The sequence below is a fragment of the Vigna unguiculata genome, chromosome 1, assembly GCF_004118075.2.
Source record: "Vigna unguiculata cultivar IT97K-499-35 chromosome 1, ASM411807v1, whole genome shotgun sequence".
NCBI classification, from domain to species: Eukaryota; Viridiplantae; Streptophyta; class Magnoliopsida; order Fabales; family Fabaceae; genus Vigna; species Vigna unguiculata.
Window position 1 is genome coordinate 10,654,708 of NC_040279.1, and position 23,754 is coordinate 10,678,461.

At 31.5% G+C, this 23,754-nt stretch overlaps 1 protein-coding gene across 1 annotated transcript; it reads left to right on the top strand.

The window, feature by feature from the left end:
- Positions 1–8,826: 8,826 nt before the first annotated feature.
- LOC114195923 (metal tolerance protein 10-like) lies at positions 8,827–11,844 on the top strand. Its single transcript, XM_028086374.1, has 6 exons — positions 8,827–9,113; positions 10,136–10,248; positions 10,390–10,635; positions 10,775–10,855; positions 10,939–11,169; positions 11,278–11,844. The coding sequence occupies exons 1-6, from the start codon at positions 8,939–8,941 to the stop codon at positions 11,620–11,622; spliced, it is 1,191 nt and encodes a 396-aa protein (XP_027942175.1). The 5' UTR covers positions 8,827–8,938; the 3' UTR covers positions 11,623–11,844.
- The last annotated feature ends 11,910 nt before the right edge of the window (positions 11,845–23,754 follow it).

Consider the following 23,754-nt stretch of genomic DNA (forward strand, 5'->3'; position numbering starts at 1 on the left):
AGATGAAAGGAACCAAATTCAATTGGGTACCTGCATCATCTCTTTAATATGTTCTGGAGTTAAGTCTTGAAACAAAGGATTCAATGTGGAATTTGGATAGTGGGTGTTCAAGACATATGATAGGAGATGAAAATAAATTCAACAAAATATCATACAAAGCAAATGGTCATGTCATATATGGTGATAATAACAAAGATAAAATTTTGGGTGTAGGTAAAAAGTTCTTCTTCTATTGTGATTAAGAATGTATTACTAGTTGAAGGACCTAAACACAACTTGCTTAGTATTAGCCAATTATGTTATAAAGGATTTAAAGTGAATTTTGAAACTAATAAGTGTTTGATATGTTATGCATCATCAATGAAATAATGTTTATTGGTAAAAGAATCCCAAACATCTATATGGTTGATTTTGAAAACACTAATTTTTATTCCATTATATGCTTGTTTGCTAAAAATGAATGTCCATGGATTTGGCATAAAAGGCTTGCACACATTCATATGGCACATCTAAATAAAGTTGTTTTAAAGAAATTGGTAAATGGTTTGCCTGAAATTAAGTTTGAACAAAACAAGTTGTGTGATGCTTGCCAAAAGGGAAACTATGTAAAGACATCTTTCAAATCAAAGCAATGTATTTCCACCAATAATCCACTAGAATTAATACACATGGACTTATTTGGCCCATCTAGAACTAGGAGCATTGGTGAAAATTACTATTCTTTGGTTTTGGTTGATGACTTTTCCATATTCACCTAAACATTCTTTATTTCACATAATTATTTTTCCTTAGAACACCATAACAAAGTGGTAGAAAGGAAAAACAGATCATTGGAAGAATTAACAAGAACAATGCTAAAGGAAAATGATTTGCCAAAGTATTTTTGAGCTGATGTAGTAAGTACTACATGTTATGTGCTAAATAGAATCTTGATAAGACCTATTTTGAAATTAACACCTTAAGAACTTTTTAAAGGTAGAAAATCAAATATTTGGCTATAAATGCTTTGTATTGAATAATGGTAAATTTAACATTGGCAAATTTGATTCAAAAGCGGATGAAAATATCTTTTTAGGATACTAACTAACTAGTAAGGCAATTAAAGTTTATAACAAAAGAACTATGAATATTGAAGAAACTATCCATGTTGAATTTGATGAATTTTTGGAAGAGAGATTTAACATGCAATTGCTAAGAAAAAGTGTGGATTATATTGAGACAGATATAGATCAAACAATTGAGCCTCAAAGTATCCAAATTGGAGAGCAACATATTGATGCAGAAGCACATAATCGATTAGATGACTTGCTCAAGAGTTGGCCTGCACCAAAATACATGTAATAGGAGACATATCAAAGGGTGTATCAACATGGAGGTAGTTGAGTCAACTATGTTTAAATGTAGCTTTTGTATCCTAAATAAAGCCAAAGACAGTGGATGATGCACTCAAGGAGGAAAATTGTTTTCTTGCAATGCAAGAGGAACTAAATCAATTCAAGAGGAATGATGTTTTGGATTTTGTACCTAGATATCAAGATCAACAAGTAATTGGTACAAAATGGGTCTTTAGAAACAAGTTGAATGATAATGGTTGAATTGTAAAGAACAAAGAAAGACTTATGGCCAAAGGGTATAGTCAAGAAGAAGGAATTGAGTATGATGAAACATATGCACATGTGGCCAGGTTATAAGTAATAAGGATTCTTCTAGCCATTGCATCAAAGTTAGACTTTAAACTCTTTCAAATGGACGTGAAGAGCGCTTTTTTGAATGGTTGCATCAAAGAACAAGTGTTTGAGGAACAACCTCCAAGATTTCAAGACTATGAATTTCAAAACCATGTATACAAGCTAAAGAAGGCTTTGTATGGTTTAAAGCAGGAACCAAGGTCATGCATGGTATGAAAGACTTAGTCAATTCTAGATAAAAAAACACCCTTACTTTCCTTTTGTAGTGTCTCTAGGTTAGTTTTTAAACTTTCATTTTCCTTTTATAATTATTTCAATCCATTCTCTAGCCACATGTTTTCCCCTTTATATTTATTGTTTGAATATTATAAATTTCTAGCTTTTTCATGCAGTTCATTGAATACATCAAGTAGTTGATGATACTTGTTTTCAACATTTTCATTAGAGGAGTCAAAACTACTTACACTACTCTTAGAGGATTTCGTGTTAGCCATGAAGCACAAATTTGTTTCTTCTTCAAGATTCTCACTCGACTCACTAGAGGTACTTGCATCATTATCCTCCCAAGCAATATATGCCTTCTTCTTCTTCTTGCATTTGTTGGCCTTACTATTTTCTTCCAATTTTTGTTTCAACTTAAAAATTGGACATCCAAGCTTGATGTGGCCAGCTTTACCACATCCAAAACATGTTAGTGTACCAAATTGATCTTTTTTCTTAAAGCTTCTCTTATTTTCTGCAGATTTTGCATTAATTTATTCTTATACTTAAGAAATTTTGAGAACCATTTTACCAATAAGTTTAATGCCTCACTCTCATAATTCTCCTCATATTGACTAACCATTTATTCAACTTTGTTTGTCAATGTTTTACTGGCAGTCTTCATAGCATCCTTCAATGCAACACTTTGTCGTGTATCTCCTTCTTCTTCCTCTTTAAGCCTTCCCAGTTCTAGTTCATGCTCCCTTAGTTTTCCAAAAAGAGTAGCCATATTCATTCTTGTGAGGCTTCTTTATTCTGATATTTTGGTGACCTTGGGTTGCCATGCTCTACCTAAACTTTTCAAAATCTTGATGTTTAATTCCTCTTTGTTAAAGGTTTTTCCTAAAGCCAATAGATGGTAACTATGTAAGTGAATCTTTTCTGCATTTCATAGATGGTTTGTCCAACCTTCATTGTGAACATCTCATACTTTTGAATAAGAGAGTTCTTTATGGCTCTTTTAACCTCATATGTTCCTTCATGTGTCATCTCCAAGACATCTCACATCTCTTTTGTTGATTCACATACTGAAACCATGTAAAATTCATCCAACATTAGTGCAAATAAGATGATGTTCCTAACTGTAACATCATAATGGGCTCTTTTGTTTTCACCAGGAGTCCATAAGGAAAACTCTTTAGGAATATTTCTGCCTTCAACAAATTTTGTAGGTATAAAGGGTCTATTCATTACAACATCCCATACTCCTTTATTAATAGATTCTAAAAATACTTTCATTCGTATTTTCCAGAAAGGATAGTTTTCTCCAACAAACAGCGGTGGTTTATTAATTGAAGCCCCTTCAAAAAAACATTTGTGAAACATTGACCAAGGTCAGGATCTTTTAGTCGATTATCTTGTGATTAACTAGCTTTCATGCCAATTATTAGAATAAATGCAGTCCAATCTTTTACAACCAAGAGGGGGGGTGAATTGGTTGTAAACAAAATTTTAGTAGTTTTTTAGTTTCAAAACCAATTTTCAAAAAACATTTGATCAATTCATGAAGAGTATGTGATGCTTAGTAATCTTAATCTTTATACAATACAAGATGTGCAAAAGATAATGAAAGAGAAGAAAAAATACAAAAAAAAATTATACTAGTTTGATTCTTTCAGAATCTACATCCAGTTTCTAGCAACCTTAGCTAGATATTTTCACTAGAATATCAAAAGTAATATTACAAGAATTCTCCTATGCAATATCTTCACACATGTTACACAAGAGACTTGAATACATGTCATGGTTTTCTACACAACACAATGCTATGCACAATTGCATAACTTTATCACTATCTCATTGACAAGAACACACTAGAAAAGAAATTATGCAAAGAAAAATTAGAACAACTACACCTGATTTGTGTTGATGTTACAATATCAACCTAAGCCAAGTCAAGATGCACTTGAATCAACATGATCTTGATTGATCTTGATACTTTCCATAAAACACGTAAGAATTGCTCTAAGAAGCTCCAATCACTCTTGCTCAAATTTTTGTAAAATTGAATTGTTCTTTTTTGGGAAATCAAAATTTTGGAATTTAAAGTGAAAACCAGTATCTGAATAATTTAATCAATTATGTTAATGAAGTAATCAATTAAGTTTTGATTTCTAGAAAAACTAAAACTTTATGTATTAATTGATTATATTAATGTTATAATCCATTCATTTACAGAACATGACACTTTCTAGGTTAACATACTATTAATCTATTAATTTATATATCTAATTGATTATTTATCCTTTTAAGTGAGTTATAATTTAAAAATACACCTATTTCGTGCCATTGTGATTCATAAACTGTCAAACCTTGATTATATATGGATTCTACTAACATTTTCACTTGGCTTTACAACCTTTCTAGACTCTACTCCAAGCCTAATACTCTAACACATACCTTAGGCATCCTTTGCACCTTGATTTATATGGACATCATAAAAAGCAAATCTTCAAGCCAATGGTCCTTGTGTGCCAGGAATAAAACATGTCACACTGACCGTGTCATGCAACACAACTGTGAAGTGACACGAGGAAAATAAATTCAAAAATAAAATTTAAAAATCTATTAAAAAAATTGAAAAAAAAACACAAATTGATACTTGGAACTGACTTTAACACCCTTTGTATAGTACTTATGCATAGGACCAAATTGAATCACTTTTAAAAAAGTCAGGATCAAAATGTGACGGAAAAAAACTGAAGGATTGACTTGACACTTTTCAACAAAAATAAAGACCAGAGAATAATTAAACCCAAATTATAATATTTTTTATATATTTTATACGTTATTTGACTTTTTTTAATATATTTATGTATTAGATGAAATAATTACTTTATTGTAAGAAAATATAGACTTAAATTTAAAATTAAATTTTTAGAAAATTTAATTTTCATTAAAAAAACATGTCTCTAGAAATTTGGATTTAAAACTTGATCCAAATATTTGGATTTAGATTTATAAACATCCAAATTAGTCTTGTAGAAGAAATATATTTTGATTCAAAATCTGATCCAAATATATGGATTTAGACCGGATTTAAATTGAATTTTATAAAATTCAATCCATGCTCACCCTAAGATGATTTTTTCTAATGTGTATTGCTAGACTCGCATAATCAATGCATTGATAAACTCTTCTAATATGTATTGTTAGACTTGTCTAATTAGTGTATCACTCATATAATGTGTATTGTTAGACTCGGCTAATTAGTGTATGTTTAAACTATGTATTGTGTATTATAAGACTCATTTAATAAATGAGTGAATAAACTCGTCTAATTTGTGTATGGATAGACTTGTCTAATGTATATTCCTATATGCATCTAATAAGTGTATAGACAAACTCGTTTAGTGTTTGTTGTTAGACTCATTTAATTAGTGTATAGACAAGACTAATCAATGTATGTTCATATTCGTTTATTGTATATTGCAAACTTGTCTAATCAATAAATAGACAAAATGATCTAATATATATTAATAAACTCGTATAATTTACGTATGAACAAATAATAGAATTATCTAATATGTAGTAATTATCTAATTATCATTTTAATTTTTACAAACTAAAAATATGAAGAATATTTAATAATAAGAATACTTATATTATAACTTAATATAAAAAATGATATATATTATATATAGTTTTTTGTAAGACAGTATTATTATATGACAATTTTTTTATTATCAATAAATACATATTATTTTAAGAAATAAGAGTAAAATATATTTTTAAATTATTTTATTAAATTATCTAGTAATTATAAATCATTAAAGGATAGAATTAAAAATGAAAATAAAATAATATAGAAAAAATAATTAATACTTTAAATATAGGTTATTGTTAAACATAATAAATGGGTAAAAGAGTAAAATAATCCTCTCAAACGTGTGAAAAAAATAAATATGAGTAAAAAGATAAAAACAAAATAAATGAGTAAAAGAGTAAAATAATTATATTATCAATAAATATATTATTTTTCAAATATTATATTTTATGAATTTAATTTTATTAGAAATCATAAAAGGATATAAGCAAAAACAAAAAAAAAAAGACAATATAGAAAAAAAATCAATACTTTAAATATAAATTATTGTTTAACATAATAAATAATTAAAAGAGTAAAATAATGGATAACAACAAAATAAATATGGGTAAAGATGTAAAATCAAAACAAATGAATAAAAAAGTAAAATAATTTACGTGAACACAAAAAAAAAGCATAGGTAAACACGTAAATTAAAAATGTCAATGATAAAGTTGACATTTTTAACCATTCTCAACAAAATAAACATGAATAATAAAAAAAAAATTCTATTATCTTATTTTCTTATATTAAAAATTTAAATTTGAAGTTTTATAACATATTTTTAATGTAGTTTTTTATCGAATAATATCAGTTTAATATTTATATACAAAAATTATGAAGAATATTTAAGTATGGAAATATTTATACTATAATTAAATATAATCATTTAAAACATTACTTAAAATTTTATGTAGATAAAATTAATGTAATTCTTTTATTAAATAACATCAATTTAACTTTTACATACCAAACAATATTTAACAACAGGAATATTTATACTATAATTTAATGTAAAAATGATAAATGTTATAGCCAATTTTATTAAAACAAAAGTTATTAATTGACAATTTTTTTATTATCAATAAATATATACAACTTTTTAAATAATATTATTTTAAAAATAAAACTAAAATATATTTTTTAAAATTTAATTTTATTAAATGATTAAGTAAATAAAAATCATAAAACGATAAAATTAAAATTAAAGAAATATAATTTAAATATAAATTTATTTTTAACATAATAAATAAAGAAAAAGTAAAATAACCTTCTAAAAATATGTAACAGCAAAGTAAATATATATAAAAATATATAAATGTTCAAATTGCCTAAATCCATTAAAAAAAAAGGATAATCGGAAGTTTTTGTTTTGGACCTTGGGTTAGTGCTTTGACACTAAATATAAGAAGAGAGAAAAATTAAGGTTTTACCCTAGCCAAAGTCAATGAGCTTTTGAGGTATTTAGAAAATTTTGGAACGGAGAAAGAAAAATTTGGATGCAAGAAGAAAGCCCTTTTGTTTTTCTTTAACTTAAAGCGATAAAGCTCAAACCCAAAAACTCTACCTAAAAAATCAGACATCTCCGTCCCCGAAGAAGTTAATTTGCATGAATGAATATATGATCTAAACAAAAGTCATAGTAATTATTAGTCTTTAGTGTGCAATATATAGTTTGTCGTTATATTCAACAATAACTTTTTTTTTTAAATTTAAAATATAACTAAGAACAATATAAAAATATGAAATATGTAATCAAAATTGGAAATCTTCATTCTAAATTATTATAAATATATATTATATATTATTGGCAGAAACACCTCTTAAGGCTTGTTTAAACCATTTTTTATTACAATACAGTAATTCAATTCTAAGAAAATATATGATTTTGTTTGAATTACTTGAAAATGGTATTTGATGATTATTTTTAAGTGAAAAGGTTTATTTGGTTAGTTTTAAGTAAAGAATTATACAATTGCACATTTTCTTAAATAAAATATTTTTATCTGTTAAAAGAATATAATTGCGTACCAAATACATCAAAATAATGTTATCAAGAAGCCTAATGTTAAAATATACAATAACTTAAATAATTAAAAAATATATCTAATTAATAAGGGTATAGATTGAAAAACATGATTTTCAATTATAAATAATTTTTAATAATATTATCATTAAAAAATATCTAAAATTTAAAATAAATTTGATTTTAATACTCTAAAAATATATTTTAAATTATTTTAATTTTTAAGAAGTATGCTTGTAGTTAGATGTTTCTTTTTTCAATATGTAAATTAGTGAGCGTTGGTTTGTGTTTATGTTTCTTAATTTAAAAAAAATCATAACTAAATATTATAATTATAAAATTATATGAAAAATATTTTTTGAGATATATTCTTACTTATTTTTATTTATTTATTTGATATCTTAGATATTAATAATTAAAACTAAATGGATTTTATATTATACATATTTGTCTTTCAAATGCGAAACATTATTAGTTATGGTTAATAATCCTTAGTAATACTATATCTAAATGAAGACTTACAATTTAAAATAATTTGACTAGAAAAACACATACCTTTTGCGTGTGTGCACTTTTTAAATAAAAAAAAATTGAATTATTATTAAATATTATAATTAAATTATAAAAACAAAAAACAATTTCAATAAACTTTTATTTATCCTTTTTTATTTATTTGATATATGAGACATTAAAAATAAAAACTGTTGCTTAAATATATATATATATGTAAGAGGTAAGATGTCATCTGAAGGATAATCCCACTAATATGCAAATATATGCAAATTTGTTTTGTTCTGTTGTTAACATTGGAGCTGAATTTATTAAAAAATGTTAATGTACTAATAAGAGTGAAATTTCTTTTATTTAAATACCGAATAAAGTGATATATAAGCACACATTTATTTAAGAAACTAAATTCAGTTTCAAGTCAAAATTGAAGATGAAGTAAAAAAGTTACTGACTCCCATTTTTTCAAATAATCCATGAAAAGGTGCTGTTTGATTCCTTAAGAAAATAAATCTTATGGAATAATAACATGAACTATTACGATATTTCCTTCGAGGAGGAATAACTTCGTTTAGTATAAAAGAGTCTTGATGAAAACAATTCAGAATAGTGCATAGGATTTATCTAATACACATTTTCAGTTTCCCTAATTTTAGTTCTTCTTGTCACTCTGAGATCAAATCAAGGAAAAACACGTGAGTCCACGTGTTGCCACACGTGTACTTCTGTTTATAAAGTTTTCATCAGTTTCATCTTAAGTTGATTATATCACAGTTCTTTTCTTCCTTTACTATCTCCCTGTAACAAGGAAAACAGTTATCACTCACATTGCATTAACCCGAACAAAAACAAACTCTGAGATAAAGGAATATGGAGGAGAATGGTGGAGGATCCCGCCGGAGGGAACCGCTTCTGGTGGCGGCGGAGGAAGAGGTTGCAAAAGGTTCGTGGAAACTTAATTTGAAAGAGTTTCGTTTGCCAAGCCAAACAGATGACCATCAACCCAAACAATCCTTCACTCTTCAGAGTCTTCTTTGTAAACCAAGTGAGGCCATTCTTTCTTTTTTTCGTTTTTGCTGTTTATTATGTTGATGTGTTGAGTTGTGGGAACCCAGTAAACCATTTGTCACCTCTTTTTCTTAGAACTTTTAAAGATTCTGTTTTGTAATAGGTGTGTGGTTTGTTAATATGGTGATGGTTGTGTATTTGTACACTATTTATCTTGAATGTGGGGTCTGTTTTGGTTTCTACTGTTACCATGCATGTGTTGAATCCTGCAAATTGAGGTTTTCTTTTAATCTTGAAACTTCAATGTCTTTTTTTGTGCGATGAGTGTGTTTTGTTTTCTATGATGTTTTGTTTTTGAATTGTGAAAATCGAGGTAGTTGGAGATGTGGTTTTTGTAATTAGTTTTTGTTGGTTATTTATTTTAGGCCATGGTGGGAATCTTTCGATAAAGGCAGAGTTTTTTTCATCGTGAATGTGCATATTTGGTGACGCTTCAATTTTTTGATAACAAGTCAAGAGTACACAGTGATTTTTGATTGATAACGATTACTATTATTAGAGATAGACGCTTCATTTATCATATCATGTATAATTCCTTTCTAGTTAGAATATATTTATTTGATTATGTTAATAATAATTACTATTATTAGATATATATTAGATGTAGATACTCCATTGATCATATCTTTTATAATTCCTGTTAGAATCTCTTGTACATGATTATTCCATAAGCAAGCATGGATTTTCCTCACCTGATATGAAACTGGGTCCTGTTTGCTTTTCAGATCATTCTCTTATACCCTGTATTATCTTTTCTCCAAATATTAAATAAGAGTTGAGTAAAAAAGTACTTGACTATGTACAAGTTCACATAATGTTTAAAATTTTAAATATTTAGTTAAAAAGGCTTAGTAAATGGTGATTTGAAAATGTTGGCATTATTGATTATTACTTAAATTGAGAAATCCATCATCAATCTGTTTCAGTTAAATCTATATTCTCTAGTTTATGGATTAGCGAACTTACTTTCTAACTTCTGTGTTAATTTATGTGTTTTAGGGAAGCAACGGAAAGTGGCAGAATATTACAAGCAGCAGGAGAGACTCCTTGAAGGATTTAGTGAGATGGAGACTATGACTGAAACGGGTGGTTTCCCTGGAGCTCTCTCTGAGGTTTGATTGTTCGATCACTAACCAGTTATTTATGACTATCCATTAAACTTGATTATCGCAAACACTTGCAGATAAATGATTTGGTTAAATATAGGAAGAGAACTGTAGTATTACTAAATATGCATGCCACATGTTTGTCAGGATGAAATGAAGCAACTAGCAAAGAGTGAGAGGATGGCGGTTCATGTCTCAAATATCTGTAACTTGGTGCTGTTTGCAGCAAAGGTTTACGCCTCAATTGCGAGCAGATCATTGGCAGTCATTGCCTCAACCATGGATTCTCTCTTGGATCTCTTGTCAGGGTTCATACTGTGGTTTACTGCTCATGCCATGAAAAACCCAAACCAATATCACTATCCAATTGGAAAGAAACGCATGCAACCAGTGGTAAGAAACTTTTATATGTAGTGTCATAATGTGAAGATAGCGAGAATAGCAATAATTGGTTATATAAGATACTTTCAAAATAGTCATTCATTGCATGGTTTCTTAATGCAGCTACATGCTGATATGATTTCCTGTGCAGGGTATCATTGTTTTTGCATCAGTGATGGCAACCTTGGGGTTGCAGATTTTGATTGAATCTGCCCGGGAACTTATTTCCAAGGTAATTGGGATAAACTCTTTTGTTCTTATTTGTTCTCATAATCGACAGCGTTATAATTTCGTATATCATTCTTTTCCTTGCAGTCTAAGCCTGACATGGATCCAACAAAACTCCATTGGATGATAGGGATTATGGTGGGTGTGACTATAGTGAAGTTCATTCTTATGGTCTTCTGCCGAAGATTTAAAAATGAAATCGTTAGGGCTTATGCACAAGATCACTTCTTTGATGTCATTACTAATTCTGTCGGATTAGTTGCGGCTGTTCTAGCAGTTAAGTTCTACTGGTGGATTGATCCAACAGGAGCTATTATTGTGAGTTTATAACTACATCATAGTACTTCTCTTTACTTTTTTTATTTTGCTTGCTACTACTGGAGCCAACTGCGTGATTGAACTAATAATGATACTGTGTTAATGCAGATAGCATTGTATACAATTAACACATGGGCCAGAACAGTGATTGAGAATGTTTGGTCACTCATTGGAAGGACAGCACCACCTGATTTTCTTGCCAAGTTAACTTACCTCATATGGAATCACCATGAGCAGATCAAGCACATAGATACTGTTAGAGCATACACCTTTGGTGCACATTACTTTGTGGAAGTTGACATTGTCTTGCCAGAAGACATGGTTCTCCATCTAGCACACAACATTGGTGAGACACTCCAAGAGAAGTTAGAGCAACTCCCAGAGGTTGAGAGGGCTTTTGTGCACATAGATTTTGAGTTCACTCACAGGCCAGAGCACAAGACCATGGTGTGATGATATGCCATTGAACAATTATGCCATAACTTAGATCTGCCCATTCTCTTTGCTTGTTTTATTTAAGCCAAATAGCATAGTTTTTCTTTCTGATGTTTATAGTTTCTGATTCCTCTAAACAATTAAGTATTTTTTTTTCACACAATTTTTAGGTAGTGTGTAGGAAGATACAATGTTGAAATATAAATAAAATAGTTTTTGAATGTGTTTGATGGTATGTTAAATTTGTGTGACTTATGAGGTAGTTTATTAAGTGAACAAATGTATTACATGGTAGTTTGTAGTCAAATAGCTTAGTTATTACGTTTTTAATGGCTTGGTTATTATTTCTTTTAAGAGATAGAGTTATAAGGTTTGCTTTAGGGGTAAAGTTGGAAGGGAGGTCTGAGCTTAACTCTTTATAATATCGGTTTGATGGGTTTGAAATGGAGGTAAAAGAGATTTAATGTTTTTCACATACGAAATATGCACAAAAATATCAACAATCAATATTTAATGATAACAAAATAATAAATTTGAAGACATAAATAATTAGAGGGTAATCCACATACAAAATATTAACCACTAACATTTACTAATAACAAAATAATAAGTTTGAAAAGATAAATAACTGGACGGTAAGGTTGGATGTAGAGATGGCAAATAAACCCGTCCCCGTGGGTATTGTTCGAACCCGTCTCCGTTTTGACGGGAATCCCCGCATTGACTGGGTATGGGATGGGGAATCTCCGACTTTTTCAACTGGGTATGGGGATGTACATATCCCCGCCATATTACCCGTCCCCATTTAAATTATTAAAATGTTCCTAATTAATTAAATAACCACATATATATATATATATATATATATTATTTTTTATTTATTCTAATTATTTGGTTTGTCATGAAACTAATTTTGAATGTTAATTAAAAAAATTTATGTCTCACATTTGAATATTTCTATTATTTTTTAATATTTTTATTTAATGTATATTTTTCTTTCACATGAAAATGTTTAATACTCTCAATTTAAGTATTTAATAGCACAAACATTTCGTTTATTAGGTAATATAAAAAAAATCATGTACTTATTATTCTTATTATTAGTTTTTGTTTCATTTGAATAACTTTTTTATTTCAACTTATCATACCCTTAATTATACACTTATTTTCTTTTGTGCGATTTCTTTCAATAGTCTCTCAAATTGTTTGTAAACATTTTTTAATTTTTTAATATTTTATTTCTTGTTTATTTTCATTATGTATAATACTATTTCGATATATTTTATTTAATTATTTTTTATTTTTTAACTTATTATCAATCATACTGTAATTTTTTCACTATAATTATATAAATAACTTTTATTTACTACAATATAAAAATTTAATGTAATTGTCATTAATATTTTTTTATCACCATCCAACATAATTGAAGTTCAAAAGATACAAGATCTATGTTAAAATTTTATTATTATGATTATTATTTGTTCTTTGTAACATTTTAATTAAGTAATGTATTATAACTTTTATTAGTGTATAAAAAAGAGATTCATTAGAATTTAAAATATTGAAGTAAACAAACATTTAAAATATATTTTAATTTGAATATTTGTTTCCTTTTATATTTTTTTAAAAGTATTTTTAAATTTCATCAACTAGGTTTCATTAATGTTTGCAAATTTAATAAATGTGTTGGTTCTCATGAAATTTTATTTGGTATTATAATCTAAAATGTAAATAATTATAATTTATTTTAAACTTTTATTATGATTATTATTTGTTCTTTGTATCATTTTGATCAAATGATGTATTATAACTTTTATTAGTATATAAAAAAGATATTCATTAGAATTTAAAAGATTGAAGTAAACAAACATTTAAAATATATTTTAATTTGAATATTTGTTTTTCGCTTATACTTTTAAAAAAATATTTTTAAATATTATCAACTAGGTTTCATTAATATTTGTAAATTTAATAAATGTGTTGGTTCTCATGAAACTTTATTTGGTATTATAATCTAAAATATAAACAATTATAATTTATTTTAAACTTTTATTATGATTATTATTTGTTCTTTGTATCATTTGGATCAAATGATGTATTATAACTTTTATTAGTGTATAAAAAAGATATTTATTAGAATTTAAAAGATTGAAGTAAACAAACATTTAAAATATCAATTATGTTCTTTGTATCATTTTGATCAAATGATGTATTATAACTTTTATTAGTGTATAAAAAAAGATTTATTAGAATTTAAAAGATTGAAGTAAACAAACATTTAAAATATATTTTAATTTGAATATTTGTTTTTCTTTTATATTTTTAAAAAAATATTTTTAAATTTTATCAATTATGTTTCATTAATATTTGAAAATTTAATAATTGTTTTAGTTCTCATTAAATTTTATTTGGTATTATTATATAAAATGTAAACAATTATAATTTATTTTAAAGTATTTGATATGGAAGAAACAATCATCATTCTAGTATTGAATATTTGATAATATTATGTTTCCTTTATCATAAAAATTTTATTATTTTATAAAAATTAATTAAAATTAATATTGAAGTAGTAAGAAAATGGGTATGGGTATGGGTACGAGATTATACCCGTTACCCGGTGGAGATGAGGATGAGTCAAAAATTTAATACCCGTTGGGTTTGGGTATGGGGATGAGGATGAATTTATTTACAGGGATGAGTATGGGATAGCGAAACCCGTGCCCGCCTCGCCCCGTCCCGTTACCATCCCTAGTTGGATGGAGTAATTGAACTATGAAAAAGTTGTGAAGAGATTTAATTTCTCTAATAATTTTAATTTAACATATACACAACTTAAAAAGTAATATATATATATATATATATATATATATATATATATATATATATATATATATATATATATATTATATGTATAATGTACTTGAGTTCAAATCAATAATCAATATATCCTAATTTTAGCATAATAGATGGAAATAGCGTTTTCAGCCAAAATCAAATTTACGAACAACGAAGTGCAAAATTCGGTCAAATGTACGCGCGATTTTTCGTGCATGTATGATTCCGTTATAAAGGTGAAATTAATTTATACCTAATCATTTTGTTATAAAGGTAAAATTAATTGATACCTAAAGTATTTATATACTAGTTAAAATTGGGTAGATTTTAATTTTGATAGAAACATATTATATATCAAAAAATATACGTCAATAATGATAAATAAAATTAATTCTTTGTCAATATTTAATCAAATTTAAGTTCACAAAATTCATCACTTATTCAACACCTCATTAAACTTAATTCATATGAAGTAAATCATTCAAATCAAAACAAAAATTAAAAGGATACCGTCTTCCACGGCACTACCTTAAGTTTGATTTCTTCATTTAAAACTCATGGTTGACTTATAATCCAGATTTATCATTCTAAACACTTGTATTATAAGAAATGCACCCTTCAACTATTAAAGAAATCACTACAATTTTTTTTTGTACAAAATTATAATATCGTACTTAAAATTATAAAATTGTATGTAAAATTATAATATTATACACAAATCTATGCACATTTAGATCGAACATTTTGTGAGTTGTTAGTGGCAACATCATTAGAGGGGATTAAAAGCACCGTAAGCCATTATAATATTAACAACATCTCTATATCACTAGAAGGATGGTTAGAAGCACCCGAAGTCATTATAATATTAACATTGTTTTTCAAGCCATTATAATAATAACGATGTTTTTGGTTTTTGTATTTTGTTTTGTAGATAAGATGAATATATAAATGTACAAAGGGAGACACAAATGAGAGCAAAAAGATTAAATGATGGAGGCACAAAAAAAAATTGTGTCAGTGTTAGGAGACAATAGCTACCTTTAGTATGTGGGTGAATGTTTTCCAGTAAATAAGGGGAAGGAACTATCTTAGAACTTTTTTTACTTTGTGAGTGCAATGTACATAATGTTCTAAAAAAATTATTGATTTGTAGTGAAAGTAGAAATTAAGAGTGTTTTTACTTTTAAATTTTAAATAATAAATTAGGAGATACCAATAGAATATTAACGAAATCGTAGAGCACTACAAGAATGTTGGCATTTGGTGTCGGCTAAAATGGGACACCAAAAGGCCAAAGCCGACTCTAAGAACAAAATGGCGTTGGTCCACTAACGGAGGTGTGGAGCACGCCAATACACCCTATGCAAACCGATTTTTCGTCTGCCAAATGGGGATGAAGAGTAGCTTGATCGACATGAAGGATAAAAAATATAATAATCAATTTTTGTTGCGTCGACCAAACCCACTCAAGATGCGAATATATTAAAGTATTTTAAACGAAATCATCGGCTAAGCCCAAGCAAATGCCTATAATTTTGTAAATGAAAAATTTGTTTCAAAATGCATCCCAGAACCTGCTTCATTGTGAAAATTTATTAACAGGAAATCAAATAAAAATTAAGTCAATGAATTTATGTTAGCATTAAGTACTAACAATAAAAGATTTGCACCAAAATCACCTTATAATTCATCAAATATACAATATTAGAATTTTAAATTATGGAACATGAAGAGACCGTGAAGAGAAACGACAATAAAAAAATATTTTTCATTGACGTAATTTAGTATTGATGAGCCATTATTTTCTTCCATTTCACTAACCTTTGTGTACCCATTTGACAATTGTTCAGTGCTTAATTGTTCATCTTTAGAGTGTTTTTCATCTGTTGAGCTTTATTGGGCCATTGTTCCAAATTTGGACTAATTTCACATTATTTGGCCTAATTTTTGTTTTTAATTATTTTTATATATTTGGGTGAAGCAAATTTTGGAGCTTGGACATTAATATTCAGTTGAAGAGAGTTGCCACTTCACTGCCATATCATTTCCACGTCATCTGAGTGCATGGGCCAACATTTGAGGCCCAATAGTGGCATTTTTGTAATTTTGTAGCTCATAATGACATTTTTGTAAATATGAGTGGCAGGGGTGATGGGACCACAAAATTAGGTCTGGATGCATGCAAGGAGCCGCACACTTCATCTTCTACCTTCCTCCAACCTCCATTTTTCGTTCTCCAAGTTTCCATGGAAGTGCTCCTTGCGATTTTTCACGTTTTTGCCTCACTTTTACCGTTTTTATGCACATTTGACTGCATTTGACTGCATCCATTGAGGGTTTTACGTTTTGATTTCATTTTCTAGCTTGGGCATCTTGTTTTGTAGACTTTATTGATTTGGAACAACACCCATTGATGGAGTTTTCTGTTTTTATACCATTGCATCGTTTTCCATTCAATTGAAGCTCTTAATTTTGTCCTTTGATGTTGAAATTACATTTTGAGAGTTTGAAGTTAAGGTTTTTGGTTCTGTTTTTGTGATTCCAGATTTGAAGAGTTTGTGTGCTCCATTTCCGTGTCTAGCTAAATTCGTGTATTGACTCCTTGATGAAAAATGCAATGAAGCTTTGAGGTTGTGCTTGTTTCGTGAAATCTGCCATATCTTTGTTCTGAATTCGTGGAATGTATGTGGTGAATATGTTAATGCTTAATTTACAGAGTAATTGCATACGTTTGGGTTAAGATATGTTCATGCTTAATGTATGTAGCTTGGCTGTCACAAATTAAGAATGTGTGCATTGCTTAATTGCATAATGAAGCTGGATTGTAATTTTCGCTTAGTGAATTATTATCTAGTGGATTGAGAGAAGGCAAAGTTGGTGTTAATTTGGTGGCCTATGATAAGTGAAATTGTGTTTGAATCAAGGATGTCAATACGTTTTTAATCATTGTAGCATTTAATTTAATCTGTTGATTAGCATACTGAATCTGCAAACCCCCCCTATGTTATTATGTTGTGTTCATCTAGAAATTGAGGCTTTGAACAAGAACATTGGTCGTTGGGAGACAACTTGGTTCAACTGTCACATACTGCATTTTAAGTGTTTTAATTTGGTGGGGTACGACCTCTATCAAATTTGGCACCGTTGCCGGGGACCAATCGCTTTGTTCAAAGTAAAATTTTCAGTGTGTTTGTGTTTAGTGTTTTGGTGTGTTTGTAGTTCAAGTGTGGTTGAGTTAGTGTATGTTCATTGTGGTAGTGTTCCTGTGTGTTTTCGTGTAGTGTGTGCGTTGTCTGTGTAGTAGAGTGAATAGTGTTGCGGCGCGCATGAATAATGTCATTGTAGTAGTGAATAATGTATGAATAGTGTCTGAATCTGGCATTTAACTTGTAGATTTTTGTTCTGGTAGCTACGATGCTTCTTTTGACTTGAAATTTCCCCCCCCCCACTTCTAAGACATTGAACTTGATGGGAAAAATAGCTAGAGCAGTTGGTATGGTCTGAGTTGAGAGATTCAAAAAAATTTGGACTGATTTTTAGTCAAACTTCAGAAGACCATAATTTTTGCTCTGGTTATCAAAATCATTATTATTTTATATGCATTTGGGGTGGAATTTGATTTCCTACCTTGTTGAAACCCCGTGTTGCCGGTTTGCAAAATCAGATTCTCCAGAAAATGCAATTTTCTACATTTCAACAATGTTTTTTGTGATTTTTCTTCATTTTCTCCACTTTTGAAAAATTTTAAAAATACTTTTACTTTGAGTTTTGATCTGATTTTTTTGTGGTTCTGTTTGAGCACTCAAAAGACAATGCTACCAATTTTCAAGTCATTTGGAGTTCATTTGAGTATACTTGTAGTTATACCCTATGTTATGCCAATATCACTAGGATTAATGTATTTTGGTGCATGACTAGGGGAAACCCAAGTGAATTACGACCATTTGACCCTGAGATTGATAGGACATTCCACAGAGGAGGTAGGCATCTTAGGAATCCATCTTTGCATGCTGAATATTCAGTGACTTTTCCTGACTCTTCTGATTCTTATCACACTCCTCATTCCTTGCATTCTGAGCATACTGTTTATTATGAGCATTCTGATTTTCATACTGATAACATGGCTCAACCTCCTCCACCTCATGAAAGAACCATGAGTGAGCTCACTGCACCAGAGTTGACTTATGATAGTTTATGCATTCAATACCCTAAGGAAGAGGTTCCATATGTCCAAGAAACCCGCAAATGTCCAAGAAGACCATGTATACTTGAAGGCTTTCCCTCATTCGTTGGAGGGCAATGTGAAAGACTGGTTGTACTACCTAGCACCCAGGTCCATCACGAGTTGGGATGACCTGAAGAGATTGTTCCTTGCCAAATTCTTCCCAGCTTCAAGGATAACCGCCATAAGGAAGGAAATTTCTGGCATCAAGCAAAAATCTGGGGAGACCCTCTACGAGTATTGGGAGAGGTTCAATATCTGTTCAAGCTGCCCTCGCCATCAAATCTCTGAACATCTCATTCTTCAGTATTTTTATGAAGGCATGCACCACATGGATAGAAATATGATTGATGCCACAAGTGGTGGTGCTCTTGGTAACATAACCCCAACTGCAGCCAGACAACTAATTGAGAACATGGCTTCCAATTCTCAACAATTTGGCACAAGGAGTGATGCCATAGTTGTTAGAGGAGTACATGATGTAGGGGCAGCCGAATACACGAAGAAGTTGGAGAGTAAGATTGATGCTCTTACCACACTGGTCAACCAACTTTCTTCCAATTAGATAGCTCCGGCTGCAAGAGTTTGTGGCCTTTGTACATCTGTGATCATTTTACAGACTCTTGCCCAACATTGCAACAACAGGCTGTTGCTTCTTTTTCTACACTAGTGGATACTCCTCAAGCCTATGCAGCAGTTATTTTCAACAACAATAGACCCCAACATCAACAACAAAATCATGATTTGTCAACAAACAGATATAATCCAGGATGGAGGAATCACCCTAATTTGAGATGGGGAAACCAGGGCAACAACCAGCAGCAACAAAACCAATAATTTCAAAATGTGCAGCCACCTCCACAACAAAGAGCTGCAACTGCACAAGCTGCTCCGGTTCCACTTGTACCCACACCAGCTCCTATTGCAGCACCTGCACCTTCTTCTTCTACTTCATTGGAGGAGTTGGTCAGGATGATGACCCTTCAAAATATACAATTCCAGCAGGAGACTAAGGCCTCAATCCAGATTTTGACAAATCAAATGGGGCAGATGGCCACTCAGCTAAACTAGTCACAGGCTCAAAATTTTGACAAGTTGCCATCACAAATAGTGGAGAATCTGAGAAATGTGAGTGCCATTACATTGAGATTTGGGAAGAACATTGAAGTTCCCACTCCTAAGCCTACACCTCAAAAGGAAGTCGACCTTGCACCACTTCAAAGAAAGCGTGATTCTCATGCAGTTGGTCTTTCCACACCTGGTGTGACTTCTACGCCTTCCACCTTTACTACTGCACCTTCCATACCTCTTCCTTTCCCTCCAAGAGTCATTCCAACCAAGAAGATGGAAGAGGTTGACAGGGAGATCTTAGAAACATTCAGAAAGGTGAAGGTGAACATACCTCTCTTGGATGCCATCAAACAGATTCCCAGATATGCAAAGTTCTTGAAGGAGTTGTGCACGCACAAGAGGAGGCTCAAGGGGAATGAAAAGATTAGCATGGGGAGAAATGTGTCAGCATTGATAGGTAAATCCGTTCCTCAGATTCCTGAGAAGTGCAGGGACCCAAGTACATTTTGTGTACCTTGCATCATAGGTAACAATAAATTTGGAAATGCAATGCTTGATCTTGGTGCTTCAATAAATGTAATGCCTCTGTCTATTTTTAAATCTCTTTCCCTTGGACCCCTACAACCTACGGGTGTGGTGATTCAGTTGGCAAATAGAAGTGTTGCCCACCCCGCAGGTTTGGTTGATGATGTTTTGGTTCGTGTTGGTGAATTGATTTTCCCTGCTGATTTTTATATTCTTGATATGGAAGAGGGATTTTCACATGGTTCTGCACCAATCATTTTAGGCAAACCATTTTTGAAAACTGTACGAACCAAGATTGATGTCCATGCAGGTACTTTGTCCATGGAGTTTGATGATATTGTTGTGCGATTTAACATTCTGGATGCCACGAAACATCCTTCTGAGGATCACTATATTTTTCACGTGGATATTATTGATGATGCTATTGATGGACTTATTTATGATTTCAATTGTTTGCATGCATTAAAACATTCATCTGTGTCTGAGTTGTCTGAATTTGCATGCATTAATGTTCTTGATTCTGATTCTGATGCTGATTATGATGTGGATGATGTTGAATTTGAATGTGCTGAGTTTGACTCACTGGGTGCTGTACCATATGATTTTGATGTTATACAATCAGATTGCACTAACCATGTTGCAGGAAGTACATATGCATCTGATTGTTATGTTGAGGTACATGGCGTGGAGCCCATTTCTCCCTCCCCTTCGGTTCCTGATATTCAGCCAGCATCCAACATTCTAGAGTTGAAACCCCTACCAGACAACCTCAAGTATGTCTACTTAGAGGAGGAGGACAAACTACCTGTCATCATTTCCACCTCCCTCATTGTTGAACAAGAGGTTGTTGCATGTTCTTAAAAATCACAAGAAGGCAATTGGATGGACATTGGCTGACATTCCTGGTATTAACCCATCAACATGCATGCACAGGATATTGTTGGAAGATGGAGCAAAGCCAGTGAGACAGCCACAGAGGCGACTCAACCCTGTCATCTCAGCTGTTGTCAAGAAGGCGGTGACCAAGCTTCTACAAGCTGGGATCATCTACCCTATTTCTGACAGTCAGTGGGTTAGCCCAATCCATGTTGTTCCTAAAAAGACAGGCCTCACTATAGTCAAGAATGAAAAAGAAGAGTTGATTCCAACAAGAGTGCAAAACAGTTGGAGAGTTTGCATCGACTACAGAAGGCTAAATCAAGAAATCAGGAAAGACCACTTCCCCTGCCTTTCATTGATCAGATGCTTGAGCGCTTGGCAGGTAAGTCTCATTATTGCTTTCTTGATGGTTTTTCTGGTTACTTTCAAATTCACATTGCACCTGAGGACTAAGAGAAAACCACATTCACCTGCCCCTTTGGCACTTTTGCCTATAGGAGGATGCCGTTTCGCCTATGCAATGCCCCTGACACATTCCATCGGTGCATGCTTAGCATTTTCAGTGATTTTCTTGAAAAATGCATAGAGGTGTTTATGGAGGATTTTATTGTGTATGGGTCCTCATTTGATGCATGTCTAGAAAGTTTGGACAGAGTTTTAAATAGGTGCATCCAATCTAACCTTGTTCTCAATTTTGAGAAATGTCATTTCATTGTAGAACAGGGCATAGTATTGGGGCACATAATTTCAAGAAAGGGCATTGAAGTTGACCCTGCCAAGATTTCAATTATTTCACAATTGCCTTACCCTTCTTCTGTGCGAGAGGTTCGTTGTTTTCTTGGCCATGAAGGGTTTTACAGACGCTTCATTCAGGACTTCAGTAAAAAGGCCCTTCCACTGTCCAACTTACTGTAAAAGGATGTTGACTTCATCTTTGATGAAGGATGCAAAAAGGCTTTTGATTGCCTCAAACGGCCCTGACCACCACTCCAATCATTCAGGCGCCCGATTGGACAACCCCGTTCGAGCTGATGTGCGATGCATCCAATTATGCATTGGGGGTTGTTCTAGCTCAAAGAATTGACAAGCAGCCGAGGGAAATCTACTACGCCTCCAAGACATTAGATGTTGCCCAAGCAAATTACACCACAACAGAAAAGGAGCTCCTTGCGGTAGTTTTTACACTTGAAAAGTTTAGATCTTATCTGTTTGGTTCTCTTATTGTTGTGTTCACTGACCATGCAACTCTTAAATACCTGTTGAAGAAGGCAAAATCCAAGCCTTAGCTGATAAGATGGATGCTCTGGCTCTAAGAATTTGATTTGGAGATCCGTGATAGGAACGGAACACAAAACCTGGTTGCAGACCACCTAAGCAGGATTGAGAGGTCTATTGATAATGCTTCACCAATTCGGGATGACTTTCCCAATGAAAGTTTGTTGACACTCTCAACTTCTTCCTCACCTTGGTTTGCTAACATCGTGAATTATCTTGTTGCTTCTGTTTTTCCTCCCATAGCATTTAGAGCTCAATGTGATAAATTCAAGAGCAATGGTATTACATTTGGGATGAACCCTATCTGTGAAAAATGTGCAGTGATCAGGTTACCAGGAGATGCATTCTGAACCATAAAATTGACTCGGTCCTCAAATTTTGTCATTCATCTGCACCTGGTGGTCACCTTGGCACATAAAGGACAACTCGCAAGGTGCTAGATTGCGGATTTTATTGGCCCACCATCTTCAAAGGTGCGTGGAGGATTTGTAGCACGTGTGAGGAATGCCAACGAGTAGGAGGAGCCATTTCTTGGAGACAACAAATGCCTCAACAACCCATGCTATTTTGTGAGGTGTTTGATGTCTGGGGTATAGATTTCATGGGCTCTTTTCCTGTTTCTTTTGGTTTTACTTACATCTTGCTGGTTGTTGATTATGTTTCAAAAGGGGTGGAAGCCAAAGCCACTAGAACAAATGATGCTCGAGTTGTTGTGGACTTTGTTAGGTCTCACATATTTTGCAGGTTTGGAGTTCCTAGAGCTATCGTTAGTGACCAGGGCACCCATTTTTGCAGTAGATCCATGGGGGTTTTGCTTCAAAAGTATGGGGTTGTGCACAAACTTTCTACACCATATCACCCCCAAACTAATGGGAAAACCGAGATCTCAAACAGAGAAATCAAGAGGATCTTGGAGAAGACTGTGCAGCCCAATAGGAAGGATTAGAGCAATAGACTTGAGGACGCTCTTTGGGCTCATAGGACTGTTTACAAGGCACCTATAGGGATGTCTCCTTATCGGGTTGTCTTTGGTAAGCCATGCCACCTTCCAATGGAGATAGAGCATCGAGCCTACTAGGCTGTCAAGTCATGTAACTTCTCTCTTGATCAAGCTGGAGAGGAAAGGAAGCTGCAGTTGAACGAGTTAGACAAGATCTGTCTGAAGGCATATCAGAACTCTATGTTCTACAAGGAGAAGACCAAGAGATTCCATGATAGCTCCATAGCTAGAAAGGAGTTTGTTGTTGGTCAGCAAGTTTTATTGTATAACTCCAGACTTGGACTCATGAGGGGTAAGTTGCGATCAAAGTGGATTGGTCCTTTTGTTGTCACTAATG

Coding starts and splice junctions, on each gene's coding strand:
- LOC114195923 (XM_028086374.1), top strand. CDS start 8,939: ATGGAGGAGAATGGTGGAGGATCCCGCCGGAGGGAACCGCTTCTGGTG. Junction 10,249..10,389: donor TCCCTGGAGCTCTCTCTGAG/GTTTGATTGTTC, acceptor CATGTTTGTCAG/GATGAAATGAAGCAACTAGC. Junction 10,856..10,938: donor CCCGGGAACTTATTTCCAAG/GTAATTGGGATA, acceptor TTTTCCTTGCAG/TCTAAGCCTGACATGGATCC.